At 48.3% G+C, this 22425-nt stretch overlaps 1 protein-coding gene across 1 annotated transcript in view; it reads left to right on the top strand.

The window, feature by feature from the left end:
• LOC126214995 (molybdenum cofactor biosynthesis protein 1-like) overlaps positions 1-22425 on the top strand; it is a 55501-nt gene that overhangs the window by 11052 nt on the left and 22024 nt on the right. Inside the window, 1 exon segment of the mRNA XM_049941624.1 lies at positions 7703-7929. Coding sequence (XP_049797581.1) covers positions 7703-7929 — 227 coding nt within the window.

Below are 22425 nucleotides of genomic sequence, written 5' to 3'. Positions count from 1 at the left end.
ATACTTGTTAAGGAAAACTCCAAGACAGTTATTACTTGGAGGTGATTTTAATTGTGTTCTAAATCGAAAAGATCAGTTACCTAATTTTAATTTCTCAAGTGAACTAAAACGACTAGTTACTGGTTTAGAATTAAAGGATACAGGGGAAATCAAATACTCCTCCATTGTTGAGTTCACTTATGTCACGGCAACATCACGTAGCAGGATTGATAGACTATATATTTCTAAAAATCTTGAAACTTCCGTGACAAAAGTAGAAACCATTCCTACGTACTTTCCAGACCAGTGTCTTAGCTTGCATAAATCTAACAAGACAGCCAGTTCAAGAATCAGTGGAATTTGAACACTTCCTTGTTAGTAAATCATGATTTAGAAGATCTGATTAAAGAAACATGGGCAATATGCCTGCGAGCCCGTAGCCACTGCCACTGCTGTTGACTGGTGGGTTAAAATGGCAAAGCCAAAGTTGAGGAAGGTTCTTAGTCAATACAGTGCGCAGAACCCAACGGAAATGAAATGCACTATAGAATATTACTATTCCGTGTTGAGAGGTCTATATGATCAAGTCTCAGCAGGTTCCTCACTTCGGATAGCAGACATCAAAAAAGTCAAATCCAAGTTAAACAAGAGAAGTCAAATGGAAGGGTTGAAAATAAAATCGAAGGCAAATTCGGTGTCTGAAGATAATTACTTCCCTATATCATTTAGTGAAGCACACGAAGACCGGGAGAAGGACTTTTATTGATGAAATTCGAACAAAACACGGTACGATTCTCAGAACCCAGCAGGGTATCATGGATGAGATTTATCGCTATTATTGCGAGCTATATGCTGTACACCAAAGTAGTGATGCTTCCTTGGAAGAATTCCTTGACATCCTAGCCCCACAGCTGACAGAAGAAAACGAGAATTTTCTCGAGGTTTTCAGTGAAGAAGACGTGTATGAGACTCTGTGCGCCTCACCACCAAAAAAATCCCCAGGACCGGATGGTCTGCCAGCAGAGTTTTACATCCGTTACTGGCCAATAGTAGGTGCGAAAATCACGGACATTGTAAATGAGGTTATTCAGGGTAAAATGATTCCGGCTGAGTTTAAGGAGAGTAAAATTGTTCTGGTGCCAAAAAATAATGGAAACAAAGATTTAAATAATTTTCGTCCAATTTCTCTGCTGAATTCTGATTATAAATTAATAGCTAGAATAGTAAACAAGAGAATTTCATGCCTTACACATAAAATTATTAGTCAACATCAGAACTGCGCGCAAGGCAGAACCATTTTTCAAAATCTAGCAGAATCAGGGATGTCATTGCAATAACTTCTGCAACTAACATAAAGTGTGCTTTATTGTTTTTAGATTTTTATAAAGCGTTCGCTGTAGTAAATCATGAATATCTTCTACAGATATTGAAGAAAATAGGTTTCAACGATAGGGTCATACAGTTGATTAAGAACAAAGCAACTGGAATAAATGCTAAAATAGCGGTGAATTGTCAACAATCCAGGCCGATGCAAATACAACGAGGCTTTCGTCAAGGAAGTCCTCTGACCATGTCGCTCTTCGCCATTTCGCTGGAACCTTTCCTCCGACATGTCCATGCCAGATTAAAAGGCTTAACATTATCAGGAAATAGAACAGTTATAAGAGCCTATGCTGACGATATAGGGCTCATTATAAGGAACAATGACGAGTAACCACGCTAGCAACAGTGATTGATTCGTACTGTAGAGCATCTGGAGCCAATGCAAACGGAGAAAAGTAAGATCTTAAATCTCAGAGGTTTTGATAATATCAACGTCGAGTGGGCAAAATTAGTCCGACAACATAAAACACTTGGGATCGCCCTGACAGCATGCCCTATGAAAATGACGGCTTTAAATTGGGACGTTGCAGCAGATAAAGTGCAAGGAGCCATTATAGAGAATTTAACTCGATGTATGAACCAAGTTCAAAGAACACAGTATATCAAATGGTTCAAATGGCTCTGAGCACTATGGGACTCAACTGCTGAGGTCATTAGTCCCCTAGAACTTAGAACTAGTTAAACCTAACTAACCTAAGGACATCACAAACATCCATGCCCGAGGCAGGATTCGAACCTGCGACCGTAGCGGCCTTGCGGTTCCAGACTGCAGCGCCTTTAACCGCACGGCCACTTCGGCCGGCACACAGTATATCAACTCATGCATCCTTGCTAAAGCTTATTATACTGCCCAGCTGTTTCCAATACCGAGAATGATAGCGAGGAGAATAATGTCCAAAATCACAAACTTTTTGTGGAGAGGTGAAGTGTTCAGAGTACCTGCTAAAGTAGCCATTTACGATCCTAAAAATGGTGGACTAGGATCAACTGATATAACGGATAAAGCCTCTGCACTTTTTATCAAAAGGCAAGTTAATTTAATAAGAGACTCACGAGAAAGCATAACCAGCCAACTTTTCGAGGTCATTAAACCTCGAAGCCTGCTTCCCCCGATTGACGTGCAGAATATCAACAGTAGCTAACAGCATGTGAGGATTTTCGATGTTGAGTTTAGTTATGTCAGTATCGAACTCAGGCAGTCACGAAACTTAACATCGAGAGCCATAATGCGGGAACGAAAGAAAAGCGAAGGAAGGAACAAAATAGAACGACAGTTTCGAAACATTGAGTGGACTCTTCCAATGACGGCCAGTGGCATTATTCTTCCGAATGTTGGGCATAAGTGAAGTGAATGCGTATGACATTCACAATTCCTACAAAGACAATACTCAGGTGTACGGCTTTAATTTTTTCAGAATCTTGTAAACTCGTTGCTGACACCATAGATAAAAAGCTAGTCAACAAGTATCACACACCCCATGAACTTGGTGCATCCTTCAGCGTGTTCTGGCTACCTCACCTTCGTCAGCTTAAGCGGGAGTGCTGGCAGCATCCCAGTGCTCTCCGCTGCCTGGGCAACACCTACTGGGGGGCAGATCGCTCTAGGCTGCTGCAGCTCTACAGAGCCCTTGTTCAATCCCGCCTTGACCGTGGGATCCTGGTTTACAGTTCGGCGGCGCCCTCAGCGTTGCGTTTACTCGACCCAGTGCACCACTGTGGCGTTCGCCGAGCGAAGGGAGCTTTTAGAACGAGTCCGGTGACCGGTGCCCTGGTGGAGGCTGGAGTCCCTCCATTGCGGATCCGACGTGTGCAACTGCTTCCCACTTATGTTGCACATATTCATAGTTCTCCTGAGCATCCAAATTACCGTTTCCTTTTCCCACTAGCGGCAGTTCATCTTCCGCTTCGGCGGCCCAGGGCAGGGCTCACGATTGCGGTTCTCGTGCTGTCCCTTCGCTCCGAACTGAAGTCCTTCCCTTTACCACCTCTACTTGAGGTCCATTCACGTACACCTCCATGGTATACACGTCGGCCGAAGCTTCGTCTGGGCCTAAGGACTCCGTTAAGCCCACCGCTCTCCGCTGTTACTTCCTCTCGATTGTCGAAGTGTTCCGCGGGTCTGAAGTTGTTTACACCGACGGCTCGATGACTGATGGTAATGCTGGCTTCGCCTATGTCCACAGAGGCCATATTGAACAGCATTCCTTGCCCGCTGGCTGCACAGCTTGTGGCCATATCCCGTGCACTTCAGTACATCGGTTCCTGTTCTGAAGAGTCGTTTCTTCTCTGTTAGGACTCCGTGAGCAACTTACAAGCTATCAACCAGTGCTACCCACGCCATTCTTTGGTAGCGAATATCCAGGAGTCCATCTACATCTACATCCATACTCCGCAAGCCACCTGACGGTGTGTGGCGGAGGGTACCTTGAATACCTCTATCGGTTCTCCCTTCTATTCCAGTCTCGTATTGTTCGTGGAAAGAAGGATTGTCGGTATGCGTCTGTGTGGTCTCTAATCTCTCTGATTTTATCCTCATGGTCTCTTCGCGAGATATACGTAGGAGGGAGCAATATACTGCTTGACTCCTCGGTGAAGGTATGTTCTCGAAACTTTAACAAAAGCCCGTACCGAGCTATTGAGCGTCTCTCCTGCAGAGTCTTCCAGCGGAGTTTATCATCTCCGTAACGCTTTCGCGATTACTGAATGATCCTGTAACAAAGCGCGCTGCTCTCTGTTGGATCTTCTCTATCTCTTCTATCAACCCTATCTGGTACGGATCCCACACTGCTGAGCAGTATTCAAGCAGTGGGCGAACAAGCGTACTGTAACCTACTTCCTTTGTTTTCGGATTACATTTCCTTAGGATTCTTCCAATGAATCTCAGTCTGGCATCTGCTTTACCGACGATCAACTTTGTATGATCATTCCATTTTAAATCATTCCAAATGCTTACTCCCAGATAATTTATGGAATTAAATGCTTCCAGTTGCTGACCTGCTATATAGTAGCTAAATGATAAGGGATCTACCTTTCTATGTATTCGCAGCACATTACACTTGTCCACATTGAAATTCACTTGCGATTCCCTGCACCATGCGTCAATTCGTTGCAGATCCTCCTGCATTTCAGTACAATTTTCCATTTTTACAACCTCTCGATACACCACAGCATCATCTGCAAAAAGCCTCAGTGAAGTTCCGATGTTATCCACAAGATCATTTATATATATTGTGAATAGCAACGGTCCTACGACACTCCCCTGCGGCACACCTGAAATCACTCTTACTTCGGAAGACTTCTCTCCATTGAGAATGACATGCTGCCCTCTGTTATCTAGGAACTCTTCAATCCAATCACACAATTGGTCTGATAGTCCATATGCTCTTACTTTGTTCATTAAACGACTGTGGGGAACTGTATCGAACGCCTTGCGGAAGTCAAGAAACACGGCATCTACCTGTGAACCCGTGTCTATGGCCCTCTGAGTCTCGTGGACGAATAGCGCGAGCTGGGTTTCACACGACCGTCTTTTTCGAAACCCATGCTGATTCCTACAGAGTAGATTTCTAGTCTCCAGAAAAGTCATTATACTCGAACATAATACGTGTTCCAAAATTCTACAACTGATCGACGTTAGAGATATAGGTCTATAGTTCTGCACATCTGTTCGACGTCCCTTCTTGAAAACGGGGATGACCTGTGCCCTTTTCCAATCCTTTGGAACGCTACGCTCTTCTAGAGACCTACGGTACACCGCTGCAAGAAGGGGGGCAAGTTGCTTCGCGTACTCTGTGTAAAATCGAACTGGTATCCCATCAGGTCCAGCGGCCTTTCCTCTTTTGAGCAATTTTGTTTCTCTATCCCTCTGTCGTCCATTTCGATATCTACCATTTTGTCATCTGTGCGACAATCTAGAGAAGGAACTACAGTGCAGTCTTCCTCTGTGAAACAGCTTTGGAAAAAGACATTTAGTATTTCGGCCTTTAGTCTGTCATCCTCTGTTTCACTACCATTTTGGTCACAGAGTGTCTGGTCATTTTCTTTTGATCCACCTACCGCTTTGACATAAAACCAAAAGTTCTTAGGATTTTCTGCCAAGTCAGTACATAGAACGTTACTTTCGAATTCATTGAACGCCTCTCGCATAGCCCTCCTCATACTACATTTCGCTTCGCGTAATTTTTGTTTGTCTGCAAGGCTTTGGCTATGTTTATGTTTGCTGTGAAGTTCCCTTTGCTTCCGCAGCAGTTTTCTAACTCGATTGTTGTACCACGGTGGCTCTTTTCCATCTCTTACGATCTTGCTTGGCGCACACTCATCTAACGCATATTGTACGATGGTTTTGAACTTTGTCCACTGATCCTCAACACTATCTGTACTTAAAACAAAACTTTTGTGTTGAGCCGTCAGGTACTCTGTAATCTGCTTTTTGTCACTTTTGCTAAACAGAAAAATCTTCCTACCTTTTTTAATATTTCTATTTACGGCTGAAATCATCGATGCAGTAACCGCTTTATGATCGCTGATTCCCTGTTCTGCGTTGTTTCAGATAGTTCAGGACTGTTTGTCACCAGAAGGTCTAATATGTTATCGCCACGAGTCGGTTCTCTGTTTAACTGCTCAAGGTAGTTTTCATATAAAGCACTTAAAAAAAACGCTGATTTCTTTGTCCCTGCCACCCGTTATGAACGTTTGAGTCTCCCAGTCTATACCCGGCGAATTAAAATCTCCACCCAGAACTATAACATGGTGGGTAAATCTACTCGAAATATTTTCCAAATTATCCTTTAGGTGCTCAGCCACAACAGCCGCTGAGCCAGGGGGCCTATAGAGACATCCAATTACCATGTCTGAGCCTGCTTTAACCGTGACCTTCACCCAAATCATTTCACATTTCGGATCTCCGTCAATTTCCTTCGATACTATTGCACTTCTTATCGCTATAAACATGCCTCCCCCTTCACTGTCCAGCCTGTCTCTGCGGTATACATTGCAATCTGAGTTTAGGATTTCATTACTGTTTACGTTTGGTTTCAGCCAACTTTCTGTCCCTAGTACTATGTGGGTATTGTGGCCGTTTATTAATGAGAGCAGTTCTGGGACCTTTCTATAGACGCTCCTGCAGTTTACTATTAGCACATTAATATTGTTATTCCCTGTTGCATTTAGCCTACTCCTACCTTGCCGCGACTCAGGAGGCGTCTTGTCGGGCCTAGGGAGGGAATTCTCTAACCTAAAAAACCCCCATGTGCAGTTCACACGTACTCCGCTACCCTTGTAGCCGCTTTCGGCGTGTAGTGCACGCCTGACCTATTCAGGGGGACGCTGCCCTGGAACGGTCCAGTCGTTCAGTCGTGTTTGTGTGGACCCCAGGACACGTCGGAATCCCAGGCAACGAACTTGCTGACAGGCTGGCCAGACAGGCTACGCGGAAACCGCTCCTGGAGACGGGCACCTCTGAAACTGACTTGCGCTCTGTTTTATGCCGCAAGGTTTTTCGGCTTTGGGAGACGGAGTGGCATAACAGTATGCACAACAGACTGCGTGTCATTACGGAGATTGCGAATGTGTGGAAGTCTTCCCTGCGGGCATCTCGCAGGGAAACAGTTGTCGTTTGTTGGCTGCGCATTGGCCATACTTGGCTAACCCATGGTTACCTCCTCCGTCGCGAGGACCCACCTCAGTGTCGCTGTGGCTCCCAAATGACAGTCGTCCACCTCTTGCTGGACTGCCCACTTTTAGCCGCCCTGCGGCGGACTTTTAACTTTCCCAGCACCCTGCTTTCGGTGTGTCGGGCGACAGTGCCTCAACACCAGCTTTAGTTTTACGTTTTATTCGTGAGCGTGGGTTTTATCATTTGATCTGAGTTTTAGCGCATGTCCTTTGTCCCCTAGGGCATTTAGGGGGGAGGTTTTAATGTGTTTCGCTTCTCTTTTATTCTCATGGTCAACCAGCCATGGTAATCTGCTTTCTTGTTTTTAATCTCTTCTCCCTGTTTCTTGCGTCTCTGTGTTTATCTCGTCCTGTTTTGTCCATTGTAGTGTTTGTTGTCCTCCTGTCGTTCTTCTGGTTCTTCCTTTCTCCTATTGTTGCCGTACGTCTTCTTTGTTTCCTTTTTTCCTTTGGGTAATTGTTCTACTGGAAACAAGGCACCTCGCAGTTTGAGATAGTGAATTTCAGTTTATTAACCCTTCTTATCTCTTTGTATTAGGGCAAATGTACAGTTAACTTTTAAGGAATTTGTATTTTCAATTTATCAACTGGAGTTTTGTTTCATATGCAGCAGCAATGTTACAAATCATTTGTTTCAGTTTCTTTAGAATAATTTGCTGTTTCACAGGTGCCTTGAAGAAAATAAAAGACCTCGAAAGTGTCTTAATGACAACCGATGGCCTCATGTTGACAAGACAGCTGGTTGCCTTGCAGAGGGCAGGGCTTGACGGTCTGAACATCAGCTTAGACACCCTGCAGTCCCAACGCTACAACCAGATCACGAGGAGGAAAGGCTGGGAGCGTGTCATGGCTGGCATAGATCTAGCCTTGCAACTTGAATACGACCCTGTGAAGGTATTACTAGTGCAGCTGTCATCGCATGCAGACTTTCATAAGCAAAAGATATAAATCTGTTGTTAAGAATATCAATACAAGTATCACCATTTTAAAGCAGTACGCCCTCACCCTCGCCCCCATCCCCGCTCCCACCCTCACCCCTGTCTCCACACTGCAGTTGTAAGTGAAGGAAGGTATATTAAGACAGAAGAAGTAAATTTTAGCTGACGATGCGGTTTCGTAGTTTATACAACATAAAAAAGTATGCCTTGCAAGTTTACCAATTAAATATCTTATATTTTCCTCCCAAGAGAGTCTTATGAGACTCAAGATCTTTACAGTTTCTCTTTTTTTCTTTTGTGTCTTTAGTTTAAAATAAGTTTCCTCTATTGTGGTGTTGTTTTGAAAAAAATACTCTATTGTTTTGAAAAATTATTCTTAATTCTGTAGTCACACTTTTGTTGTGTCTAAGTACTACTGGTTTCAGTAGCAAGTACCAGCATCAGTTCATCTTATTATCAAAAATTTCGTTGCAAAATAAAAGCTGACCACTGTGGCCGAGCGGTTCTAGGCACTTCAGTCCGGAACCGTGCTGCTGCTACGGTCACGGGTTCGAATCCTGCCTCAGGCAGGGATGTCCTTAGGTTAGTTAGGTTTAAGTAGTTCTAAGTCTGGGGGACTGATGACCTCAGATGTTAAGTCCCATAGTGCTTAGAGCCATTCGAACCATTTTGCAAAATAAAAAGCTTCTGTACAACTGCAAACTAGACATACCATTTTCAGGGTGCAGTTCACATCTATTGAAAGCACAACAGTGACCTTTACTTTTAGTAGATAAGACACCTACTGGGGTAAGTGACTTGATGACTGCACACAAGAAGTTGTCATTTATTCCATGCAGAATCATATTTTGTATTAGTTTGTCCTTACTCTTCCAAAAGGTTAAACCTTGTCTCTGCAGCCACAGCTTCCTCTCTTCAGCAGTTGTCTTCATCTCCATGTGTGAAGAAAATCCCATTCATTGATCATATTGTTTAAGTAGGATGTTCTCAGTCATCCCCTTGTTTTCTTACCTACGATCTTGCCTTCAGAAATGTTTTTTAAAAGATTATCGTCTCCAGTTAAGTGTTCAGTGTATTTTGCTTTGCCCTGGCCTATAACTTTCAGTGGTTCTTTCTTCTCTCCTATTTCCTTTAATTTTTCTGTCAATGCAGCTAGTTCTTGTACTTCTCCTCCAGAACCACATTTCAGCAGGTTTGAGGCGAGCTTCCTTTGGCTTTTCTAATGTACAGATTTTGCATCTGTGTGTCAGAACACTCCACACAAAGGTCTTTACAAATATTTTCTTAATGTGGAAGCTGATATGTTTATTCAGTTGCAGCTTCTTCTTATTTTGGAAGGAACTCTTCACCTGTGCTATTCTTTTCTTGAATGCCTTGAAATATTGATTGTTTTCTTGCAAAATGCTACTGAGATAGTGAATTTCAGTTCCTTTCTTGAGTTGCTCATTGCCTGTTCTTGTGTCAGTCCTACCTCCACCTCCTTTCTTGTCTGTAGCTATAACTTTTGTCTTCTTTGTATTCATTTTTAGCTTTAGTTTTACCATTTCTTGATTTAAGGCCTGAAACATTTTATTTAGTTCCTACTCTGATTTACTATTCCAATGTCGTCAATCTGCAGTGTATATGCCTGCAATTAAGTTTCCATATTGACATCATGCTCCAAAAACCACCTAACTGTGTGTGGCAGGGGGTACGTCTCATGCCACCAACTGATCCCCTCTGCCTTGTTCCACTTGTGAACAGTGCTTGGGAAGAATGACTGTCAGTACGCTTCTGTATTATCTCTAACTTCTCAAATTTTCTTCTCGTGATCATTTCGTGAATTGTATATGAGAGAAACTATTATGTTGTCAGACTCTTCTCGGAAACTACTCTCTCGAAATTTGGGTAGTAAATCTTTCCGTGATGCACAACTGCTCTCTTATGGCATCTACCACTGGAGTTGCTGAGCATCTCTGTAATGATCTCACGGTGACTAAATGATCCTGTGACAAAACACTCCGCACTTCGTTGGATCTTCTTTCTCTCTTCTGTCAGTCCTACTGGGTAAGGACACAGGTTATTTACATTCACTTAAGATTCTTCCTGTGAATCTTAGTCTGGCATCTGCTTTTCTATTGCTGTTTTATGTGGTCATTCCACTTTAAGGTTGCTCTGGATAGTTACTTCTAGATATTTTACGGTAGATTCTGTTTCCAGCAATTTGTCATTAATAGTGTAGTTGTACAGTGTTGGATTTCTTTTCCTGTGTGTGTGTGTGTGTGTGTGTGTGTGTGATATGTTACATTTATTTATGTGCAGGGTCAACTGCCAGAGCCTGCATCATTCACCAATCCTCTGCAGGTCATTGTGCAAATTGATACTGTCTTCTGTTGTTGCTACTTTCTGATGGACAAGTGTAGTACCTGTGAACAATATTAAGGAGCCTCTGACACTTTCTACTGGATCATTTATATACATTGTAAATGTAATGGTCCTGTCACATTTCCTTGGAGTATTCCAGAAATTACCTTTTGATTCTTGTCATCATTTCTTTGTTGTTGTTATTACTTCCTTGATGAACATATTAAGGAAGTAAGGTGATAGAAGGCACCCGTCTCTCACTGCCCTTCTGGTTTTCCTTCTTTCAAAATGGTTCAAATGGCTCTGAGCACTATGGGACTCAACTGCTGAGGTCATTAGTCCCCTAGAACGCAGAACTAGTTAAACCTAACTAACCTAAGGACATCACAAACATCCATGCCCGAGGCAGGATTCGAACCTGCGACCGTAGCGGTCTTGCGGTTCCAGACTGCAGCGCCTTTTAACCGCACGGCCACTTCGGCCGGCTTCCTTCTTTCATATCCGGTTCAGTACTCTGACGTTTGTATATACTCAAAATTAATCATCTGTCCTTCCACTTTGGACATTACTTTAAGGAATGATGATGTAATGGTAATTTGTTTATTAAACAATATTTTAACGATACACTATGCTTTCTGATCATATAGTGGCTTGATGATGGAATTTGATACTGAAATTAGTAATCATTAGACAAAATAAAAGTGAAGCTATAATAAAAGAAAGTAATATTTTGGGTCATGTCAGTTGTTGTTCCAAACAACAGCACGTCAGGAATAGGTTCAAATGGCTCTGAGCACTATGCGACTTAACTTCTGAGGTCATCAGTCGCCTAGAAGTTAGAACTAATTAAACCTAACTAACCTAAGGACATCACACACATCCATGCCCGAGGCAGGATTCGAACCTGCGAACGTAGCGGTCACTCGGTTCCAGACTGTAGCGCCTAGAACCGCACGGCCACTCCGGCTGTCCAGGAATAGGTACTAAATTATTTGTCCGCTGATGACCTCACAGCTTAGAACACTAAAACACAAATGTTAATTGTTTGTTATGTGCCCTGGTAGAGTTTACAACTGTTTACAGTTCACGATTGGTTGTTGGAGATTGGGCGTTACTCACATAGTGTATTTAGTGCACAGTGCAGAAAAAGGCAGTGTCCAGAAAAGTAAACAAGTGTAAAGGCAAAAGTTTCACGACAGGATGTTGTGTCACCATACTTGGAAGACAATTATAGCCAAAGACAGAAATTTAAAAGAAACTGGCTCATTTGAGCTGCGGAGACCTAGTCGAGGATTCTCAGTAGATAATTGTTAGCACAGTAGAATTTATAAAGAGACAATGTCAGTTCGTGTGAGGGAAGGTTGATTGGTAAGTACCTATCAGCTTTCTCATAAAATTCACAATTTGAAGAATACACATCAAGGAAAAGGTAGAAGTCCAACAGTGTCAAATCTAGACAATAATATCGATCATCCAACAGTTTTGCAAAATCCCCAGTTGTACTTACTTTACTTACTTACTGACTCAGATTTGCTGTGTACCATACAAGGAACTGGTTTCCACTAGTTCACTCGATCAGCTGCCAAGTTCTCACCTTCCTCCAAGTTTGTGTCCATGCATTGAAGATTCTTTGCAAAAGTTCCAGGTGTTAAAAGGTCTTCCTGTACATCTCTATCTGTCCATTGATTTCCACAACAGTGTTGATTTTGGGATTCTTCCACCTTACATGCGTAGAACATAACCTCCAATCTTCAGTCTTCTTTCAACAGGCTGTGTAGACCTCGTATTCTCAGCACTTCATCGTTTGTAACTTGGTTGGGTTAACATCTTCAGAATTCATCTCTAGCATTGTTGGTGAAAAATATGGAGACTGTGTGCTGATTTTACTGACTTTTTCCAAGTCTCACACATATAAACGATAAAGGAGTACAGTCAAAGCTTTGTTGACATATTACAGACCTAATTGCCATATGGACTGATTTTCCAGTTCTGCTGGTGATTTCTGCACCTGTGACCTCATTATTACATATAAAGCTACCGAGATATGGAAATCTGTCAACATCTTGTAGTATCTTCTATTGCACTGTAATCGGGGAAGAGACGAGTAATTTCCACTTACTTTGCACATTCTGTTTGCCTTATCTCTATTAATTTTCAGCCCTACACAACAGGGCATTTAATGAGAAAGCAGATAAAAATTAACTTGATGCCTTCCAAGGAGACGGTCCTAAGTCTCTACTCCTTCTAGTCTGACTATGTAAGTGTAGACCAGACATGGTTTAAATTCAGAGAAATAGTATCGACATCAATTAAGAGATACATACCAAATAAATTGAAAGGATACCAAATAAATTAAAAGGGTGGTGCACAAAATATGTCAAAACTCAGCTGCAGAAGCAATGAAAAAAAGCATGTCAAAATTTAAAAGAATGCAAAATCTCCAAGATTAGCGATGTTTTACTGAAGCTCGAAACTTAGGGTGGGTTTCAGTGCAAGATGTGTTTAATAGTTCCCATAGTGAAACTTCGTTTTGAAATCTGGAAGAAAATCCAAAGAGGTTCTGGTTGCATGTGTAGTACACCAATGGCAAGACACAACCAATACCTTCACTGCGCAATAGCTGTGGTAATGTTACTGATGACAGTGCTACTAAAGCAGGGTTACTAAACACGGATTTCTGAAATTTCTTCACCAAAGACAACAAAGTAAATATTGCAGTATTCAAATCAAGAACAACCGCAACTGTGAGTAACTTAGTAGTAGCTCTCCTCAGTGTAATAAAGCAGTTATGTTTCTTTCAGAGAATGCTGATACAATAGCTCCATTAGAAATCATATATAGCCGCTCATTTGATAAAGATCCATACCTAGAGACTAAAAAGTTGCTCAGGTCACACCAATGCTCAAGAAAGAAAAGAGGAGTAATCTACTAAATAACAGACTCATATCACTAATGTTGATTTGCATTAGGATTTTGGAACATATATTGTGTTTGAATATTATGAATTATCTCAAAGATAATGATTCATTGATAAATAGCCAAGATAGATTCAGAAATATCGACCTTTTAAAACACAGCTAGCTCTTTAGTCACACAAAGTAATAAGTGCTGTTGACTGGGGATCTCAAATTGATTCCATATTTGTAGATTTCCAGAAGACATTTTGAAACAGTTCCTCACAAGCATTTTCTAATCATATTGTGTGCCTATGGAGTATTGTCTCAGTTGTGCAACTGGATGTGTGGTTTCCTGTCAGAAAGGTCACAGTTCATAGTAATTGATGGAAAATCGTCAAGTAAAACAGAAGTGATATCTGACATTCCTCAAGGAAGTGTTATAGACCACCTGCTGTTGCCGATCTACATTAACACTTTAAGAGAGAATCTGAGCAGTCCTCTTAGATTGTTTGCAGATGATGCTATCATTTACAGTCTTGCAAATCATTTACTGTCTTGTAAAGTGATCAGATGATCAAAATGAACTGCAAAATGATTTAGGCTACCTATCCATATGATGCAAAAAGTGGTAACTGACCTTAAATAATAAAAATTGTTATGTCATCCGCATGAGTAGTAAAAGGCATCTACTAAATTTTGGTTACATGATAATTCACGCAGATCTAAAGGGTGTGAAGTCTACTGAATACTTAGGAATTACATTTACAAATAACTTAAATTGGAATGCTCACATAGATAATGCGGTGGGAAAGCAAACAAAAGACTGTGATTTAATAGTAAAACATTTAGAAGATTAGGATTACTAAAGAGACTATCTACAACTATACTTGTCTGTCCTCTTTTGGAGTATTCTGCATGGTGTGGGATCCTTACCAGATAGGACTGACAGAGGACATCATTTAAAAGAAGGGCAGCTCATTTTGTATTATTGGGCAACAGGAAAGTGCATGCCACAGATATCGCATGTGAATTGGGGTGGCAGTCATTAAAGCAAAAGCATTTTGCTGGAGCAGGTTCTTAAAATTTCAATCATCAACTTTCTCCTCCGAATGTGAAAATATTTTGTTAGAGCCCTCTTACGTAGGGAGAAATGATCATTGTAATAAAATAAGAGAAATCAGAGCTTGTACGGAAATATTGAAGTGTTTGTTTTTCCTCAAATGCTGTAGGGGAGTGGAATGGTAGATAAATAGGTTGAGGGTGGTTCTCTGAACCCTCTGCCAGCATTTAATTGTGAATTACAGACTAGTCATGCAGATATAGATAATGTAGATAGGCTTTCAATATTGTGCACTGATTCTCTAATTTTATACATTGCTCAAATACTTTCGTGGCGCTTTGGAGTGACCCCTTTAAAATAACACTTTACCAGTCTTCTTAATATGTATTTTGGTAACCAGGTTGATAAGAAGTTACAACAATACTCTCTTATTACTCCCCAGTTTTGGGTTTTATTAATGAACAAAATCGCCGCAGTGTTCCATAACAAATACGGGCTGAAGTTTCCTGCTGATGGAACCAATATGATTTTCTGTGTTTCTGAGCATACAGGTTGTGTACGCTGTTTGGAGTCTGGTGTATGCTGAATCAAATGTTTTTATTGTTGTGATCTTCCATCTGAAGATTGGTTTCATGGAGTTGCCCATGCTAGCCTATCCTGTGTGACCCTCTTCACCTCTGCATAACTACTGCAGCGTACAATAACTTGAACTTGCTTACTGCAGTCAGTTTTTGGTCTTCTACAGTTGTTACCCCCATTATATTCACAGATGACCACATATTGTGGAAATTGCATATTGTAATGTAGGATGCAATAATAACGTACGGAAAATTTCTGTTGAAAATTACGAATTATTTAGGAATAAAGGAGATGACTCACCAAAAGGCAGAAGCACTGTCTCATCGATAGGCACACGAACAAAAGGTATGTAGAATGAGATTTTCACTGTGCAGTGGAGTGTGCACTGATATGAAACTTCCTGGCAGATTAAAACTGTGTGCCGGACCAAGAGTCGAACTTGGGACCTTTGCCTTTCGTGGGCAAGTGCTCTACCATCTGAGATATCCATGCACAACTCACGACCCGTCCTCACAGCTTTACTTCCACCAGTACTTCGTCTTCTACCTTCCAAACTAAAAGGTACGTTGGTTGGCGAGCTTCCAGAATGCACTTTCTTTTTCTAGCTGTAGGGAAAACATGCACGCGCGCGCGCACACACACACACACACACATACACACACACACATGCGCATGCATGTCTCCTTATGTTGTGGTCGCTCAACTGCCAGCTCTTTACTGGCCCACGGTGAGTGTTCTGGAGTGAGGTGGGGCTTTAGAGTGGGGTAGGATGGGGTGGGCTGAGGCAATGTGAGGGATGGAGAGAGATGGGAGGCAGGGAGGGGTTTGGAGGGAAGCATTTAGTGGCTCGTGGGAGAGTGGGGAGCCATCTGTTGGCTAGCTAGGGGTGCAGGTAGAGGGGTCAGGCGACAGACAGCTGGGCACTCATAGACTAGGGTGTGACGTGAGACAACAGCACACAACTAGCTGATTGGGGGGGGCGAGGGGGGAGGGGCGTGTGTGTGGGGGGGGGAGCCATCTGTGGGCTAGCTAGGGGTGCAGGTAGAGGGGTCAGGCGACAGACAGCTGGGCACTCATAGACTAGGTTGTGACGTGAGATAACAGCACACAACTAGCTGATTGGGGGGGGGCGAGGGGGGGAGGGGCGTGTGTGTGTGGGGGGGGAGCCATCTGTGGGCTAGCTAGGGGTGCAGGTAGAGGGGTCAGGCGACAGACAGCTGGGCACTCATAGACTAGGGTGTGACGTGAGATAACAGCACACAACTAGCTGATTGGGGGGGGGCGAGGGGGGGAGGGGCGTGTGTGTGTGTGGGGGGGAGCCATCTGTGGGCTAGCTAGGGGTGCAGGTAGAGGGGTCAGGCGACAGACAGCTGGGCACTCATAGACTAGGGTGTGACGTGAGACAACAGCACACAACTAGCTGATTGGGGGGGGGGGGCGAGGGGGGGAGGGGCGTGTGTGTGTGGGGGGGGGAGTCATCTGTGGGCTAGCTAGGGGTGCAGGTAGAGGGGTCAGGCGACAGACAGCTGGGCACTCATAGACTAGGGTGTGACATGAGACAACAGCACACAACTAGCTGATTGGGGGGGGCGAGGGGGGAGGGGCGTGTGTGTGGGGGGAGGGGAGCCATCTGTGGGCTAGCTAGGGGTGCAGGTAGAGGGGTCAGGCGACAGACAGCTGGGCACTCATAGACTAGGGTGTGACGTGAGACAACAGCACACAACTAGCTGATTGGGGGGGGCGAGGGGGGGAGGGGCGTGTGTGTGTGGGGGGGGGAGCCATCTGTGGGCTAGCTAGGGGTGCAGGTAGAGGGGTCAGGCGACAGACAGCTGGGCACTCATAGACTAGGGTGTGACGTGAGATAACAGCACACAACTAGCTTGGTGGGGGGGGGGGCGAGGGGGGGAGGGGCGTGTGTGTGTGGGGGGGGGAGCCATCTGTGGGCTAGCTAGGGGTGCAGGTAGAGGGGTCAGGCGACAGACAGCTGGGCACTCATAGACTAGGGTGTGACGTGAGACAACAGCACACAACTAGCTGATTGGGGGGGGGGGCGAGGGGGGAGGGGCGTGTGTGTGTGGGGGGGGGGGGAGCCATCTGTGGGCTAGCTAGGGGTGCAGGTAGAGGGGTCAGGCGACAGACAGCTGGGCACTCATAGACTAGGGTGTGACGTGAGACAACAGCACACAACTAGCTGATTGGGGGGGGCGAGGGGGGAGGGGCGTGTGTGTGGGGGGGGGAGCCATCTGTGGGCTAGCTAGGGGTGCAGGTAGAGGGGTCAGGCGACAGACAGCTGGGCACTCATAGACTAGGGTGTGACGTGAGATAACAGCACACAACTAGCTGATTGGGGGGGGCGAGGGGGGGAGGGGCGTGTGTGTGGGGGGGGGAGCCATCTGTTGGCTAGCTAGGGGTGCAGGTAGAGGGGTCAGGCGACAGACAGCTGGGCACTCATAGACTAGGGTGTGACGTGAGACAACAGCACACAACTAGCTGATTGGGGGGGGGCGAGGGGGGGAGGGGCGTGTGTGTGTGGGGGGGGGGAGCCATCTGTGGGCTAGCTAGGGGTGCAGGTAGAGGGGTCAGGCGACAGACAGCTGGGCACTCATAGACTAGGGTGTGACGTGAGATAACAGCACACAACTAGCTGATTGGGGGGGGGGGGGGCGAGGGGGGGAGGGGCGTGTGTGTGTGGGGGGGGGAGCCATCTGTGGGCTAGCTAGGGGTGCAGGTAGAGGGGTCAGGCGACAGACAGCTGGGCACTCATAGACTAGGGTGTGACGTGAGATAACAGCACACAACTAGCTGATTGGGGGGGGCGAGGGGGGGAGGGGCGTGTGTGTGTGGGGGGGGGGAGCCATCTGTTGGCTAGCTAGGGGTGCAGGTAGAGGGGTCACGCGACAGAGAGCTGGGCACTCATAGACTAGGGTGTGACGTGAGATAACAGCACACAACTAGCTGATTGGGGGGGGCGAGGGGGGGAGGGGCGTGTGTGTGGGGGGGGGGAGCCATCTGTTGGCTAGCTAGGGGTGCAGGTAGAGGGGTCAGGCGACAGACAGCTGGGCACTCATAGACTAGGTTGTGACGTGAGACAACAGCACACAACTAGCTGATTGGGGGGGGGCGAGGGGGGGAGGGGCGTGTGTGTGTGGGGGGGGGAGCCATCTGTTGGCTAGCTAGGGGTGCAGGTAGAGGGGTCAGGCGACAGACAGCTGGGCACTCATAGACTAGGGTGTGACGTGAGATAACAGCACACAACTAGCTGATTGGGGGGGGGCCAGGGGGGCAGGGGCGTGTGTGTGTGGGGGGGGAGCCATCTGTGGGCTAGCTAGGGGTGCAGGTAAAGGGGTCAGGCGACAGACAGCTGGGCACTCATAGACTAGGGTGTGACGTGAGATAACAGCACACAACTAGCTGATTGGGGGGGGCGAGGGGGGGAGGGGCGTGTGTGTGGGGGGGGAGCCATCTGTTGGCTAGCTAGGGGTGCAGGTAGAGGGGTCAGGCGACAGACAGCTGGGCACTCATAGACTAGGGTGTGACGTGAGACAACAGCACACAACTAGCTGATTGGGGGGGGCGAGGGGGGAGGGGCGTGTGTGTGGGGGGGGGGGGGGGAGCCATCTGTGGGCTAGCTAGGGGTGCAGGTAGAGGGGTCAGGCGACAGACAGCTGGGCACTCATAGACTAGGGTGTGACGTGAGATAACAGCACACAACTAGCTGATTGGGGAGGGGGCGAGGGGGGGAGGGGCGTGGTTGTGTGGGGGGGGGAGCCATCTGTGGGCTAGCTAGGGGTGCAGGTAGAGGGGTCAGGCGACAGACAGCTGGGCACTCATAGACTAGGGTGTGACGTGAGATAACAGCACACAACTAGCTGATTGGGGGGGGCGAGGGGGGGAGGGGCGTGTGTGTGGGGGGGGGAGCCATCTGTTGGCTAGCTAGGGGTGCAGGTAGAGGGGTCAGGCGACAGACAGCTGGGCACTCATAGACTAGGGTGTGACATGAGACAACAGCACACAACTAGCTGATTGGGGGGGGCGAGGGGGGGAGGGGCGTGTGTGTGGGGGGGGGAGCCATCTGTGGGCTAGCTAGGGGTGCAGGTAGAGGGGTCAGGCGACAGACAGCTGGGCACTCATAGACTAGGGTGTGACGTGAGATAACAGCACACAACTAGCTGATTGGGGGGGGGGGCGAGGGGGGGAGGGGTGTGTGTGTGGGGGGGGGAGCCATCTGTTGGCTAGCTAGGGGTGCAGGTAGAGGGGTCAGGCGACAGACAGCTGGGCACTCATAGACTAGGGTGTGACATGAGACAACAGCACACAACTAGCTGATTGGGGGGGGCGAGGGGGGGAGGGGCGTGTGTGTGGGGGGGGGAGCCATCTGTGGGCTAGCTAGGGGTGCAGGTAGAGGGGTCAGGCGACAGACAGCTGGGCACTCATAGACTAGGGTGTGACGTGAGATAACAGCACACAACTAGCTGATTGGGGGGGGGGCGAGGGGGGGAGGGGCGTGTGTGTGGGGGGGGAGCCATCTGTTGGCTAGCTAGGGGTGCAGGTAGAGGGGTCAGGCGACAGACAGCTGGGCACTCATAGACTAGGGTGTGACATGAGACAACAGCACACAACTAGCTGATTGGGGGGGGCGAGGGGGGGAGGGGCGTGTGTGTGGGGGGGGGAGCCATCTGTGGGCTAGCTAGGGGTGCAGGTAGAGGGGTCAGGCGACAGACAGCTGGGCACTCATAGACTAGGGTGTGACGTGAGATAACAGCACACAACTAGCTGATTGGGGGGGGGGCGAGGGGGGGAGGGGTGTGTGTGTGGGGGGGGGAGCCATCTGTTGGCTAGCTAGGGGTGCAGGTAGAGGGGTCAGGCGACAGACAGCTGGGCACTCATAGACTAGGGTGTGACGTGAGATAACAGCACACAACTAGCTGATTGGGGGGGGGGGCGAGGGGGGGAGGGGCGTGTGTGTGGGGGGGGGAGCCATCTGTGGGCTAGCTAGGGGTGCAGGTAGAGGGGTCAGGCGACAGACAGCTGGGCACTCATAGACTAGGGTGTGACGTGAGATAACAGCACACAACTAGCTGATTGGGGGGGGCGAGGGGGGGAGGGGCGTGTGTGTGGGGGGGGAGCCATCTGTGGGCTAGCTAGGGGTGCAGGTAGAGGGGTCAGGCGACAGACAGCTGGGCACTCATAGACTAGGGTGTGACGTGAGACAACAGCACACAACTAGCTGATTGGGGGGGGCGAGGGGGGGAGGGGCGTGTGTGTGGGGGGGGGGAGCCATCTGTTGGCTAGCTAGGGGTGCAGGTAGAGGGGTCAGGCGACAGACAGCTGGGCACTCATAGACTAGGGTGTGACGTGAGATAACAGCACACAACTAGCTGATTGGGGGCGGGCGAGGGGGGGAGGGGCGTGTGTGTGGGGGGGGGGGAGCCATCTGTTGGCTAGCTAGGGGTGCAGGTAGAGGGGTCAGGCGACAGACAGCTGGGCACTCATAGACTAGGGTGTGACGTGAGACAACAGCACACAACTAGCTGATTTGGGGGGGGGCGAGGGGGGGAGGGGCGTGTGTGTGGGGGGGGGAGCCATCTGTGGGCTAGCTAGGGGTGCAGGTAGAGGGGTCAGGCGACAGACAGCTGGGCACTCATAGACTAGAGTGTGACGTGAGATAACAGCACACAACTAGCTGATTGGGGAGGGGGCGAGGGGGGGAGGGGCGTGGTTGTGTGGGGGGGGGGAGCCATCTGTGGGCTAGCTAGGGGTGCAGGTAGAGGGGTCAGGCGACAGACAGCTGGGCACTCATAGACTAGGGTGTGACGTGAGATAACAGCACACAACTAGCTGATTGGGGGGGGCGAGGGGGGGAGGGGCGTGTGTGTGGGGGGGGGAGCCATCTGTTGGCTAGCTAGGGGTGCAGGTAGAGGGGTCAGGCGACAGACAGCTGGGCACTCATAGACTAGGGTGTGACATGAGACAACAGCACACAACTAGCTGATTGGGGGGGGCGAGGGGGGGAGGGGCGTGTGTGTGGGGGGGGGAGCCATCTGTGGGCTAGCTAGGGGTGCAGGTAGAGGGGTCAGGCGACAGACAGCTGGGCACTCATAGACTAGGGTGTGACGTGAGATAACAGCACACAACTAGCTGATTGGGGGGGGGGGCGAGGGGGGGAGGGGTGTGTGTGTGGGGGGGGGAGCCATCTGTTGGCTAGCTAGGGGTGCAGGTAGAGGGGTCAGGCGACAGACAGCTGGGCACTCATAGACTAGGGTGTGACATGAGACAACAGCACACAACTAGCTGATTGGGGGGGGCGAGGGGGGGAGGGGCGTGTGTGTGGGGGGGGGAGCCATCTGTGGGCTAGCTAGGGGTGCAGGTAGAGGGGTCAGGCGACAGACAGCTGGGCACTCATAGACTAGGGTGTGACGTGAGATAACAGCACACAACTAGCTGATTGGGGGGGGGGCGAGGGGGGGAGGGGCGTGTGTGTGGGGGGGGGAGCCATCTGTTGGCTAGCTAGGGGTGCAGGTAGAGGGGTCAGGCGACAGACAGCTGGGCACTCATAGACTAGGGTGTGACATGAGACAACAGCACACAACTAGCTGATTGGGGGGGGCGAGGGGGGGAGGGGCGTGTGTGTGGGGGGGGGAGCCATCTGTGGGCTAGCTAGGGGTGCAGGTAGAGGGGTCAGGCGACAGACAGCTGGGCACTCATAGACTAGGGTGTGACGTGAGATAACAGCACACAACTAGCTGATTGGGGGGGGGGGCGAGGGGGGGAGGGGTGTGTGTGTGGGGGGGGGAGCCATCTGTTGGCTAGCTAGGGGTGCAGGTAGAGGGGTCAGGCGACAGACAGCTGGGCACTCATAGACTAGGGTGTGACGTGAGATAACAGCACACAACTAGCTGATTGGGGGGGGGGGCGAGGGGGGGAGGGGCGTGTGTGTGGGGGGGGGAGCCATCTGTGGGCTAGCTAGGGGTGCAGGTAGAGGGGTCAGGCGACAGACAGCTGGGCACTCATAGACTAGGGTGTGACGTGAGATAACAGCACACAACTAGCTGATTGGGGGGGGCGAGGGGGGGAGGGGCGTGTGTGTGGGGTGGGGGAGCCATCTGTTGGCTAGCTAGGGGTGCAGGTAGAGGGGTCAGGCGACAGACAGCTGGGCACTCATAGACTAGGGTGTGACGTGAGATAACAGCACACAACTAGCTGATTGGGGGCGGGCGAGGGGGGGAGGGGCGTGTGTGTGGGGGGGGGGGAGCCATCTGTTGGCTAGCTAGGGGTGCAGGTAGAGGGGTCAGGCGACAGACAGCTGGGCACTCATAGACTAGGGTGTGACGTGAGACAACAGCACACAACTAGCTGATTTGGGGGGGGGCGAGGGGGGGAGGGGCGTGTGTGTGGGGGGGGGAGCCATCTGTGGGCTAGCTAGGGGTGCAGGTAGAGGGGTCAGGCGACAGACAGCTGGGCACTCATAGACTAGGGTGTGACGTGAGACAACAGCACACAACTAGCTAATTGGGGGGGGCGAGGGGGGGAGGGGCGTGTGTGTGGGGGGGGAGCCATCTGTTGGCTAGCTAGG

The sequence above is a fragment of the Schistocerca nitens genome, chromosome 12 (genome assembly GCF_023898315.1).
Source record: "Schistocerca nitens isolate TAMUIC-IGC-003100 chromosome 12, iqSchNite1.1, whole genome shotgun sequence".
In the NCBI taxonomy this organism is placed as follows: domain Eukaryota; kingdom Metazoa; phylum Arthropoda; class Insecta; order Orthoptera; family Acrididae; genus Schistocerca; species Schistocerca nitens.
Note: the sequence above shows the minus strand (reverse complement) of the source record. Positions and strands in the feature narration are given on the sequence as shown.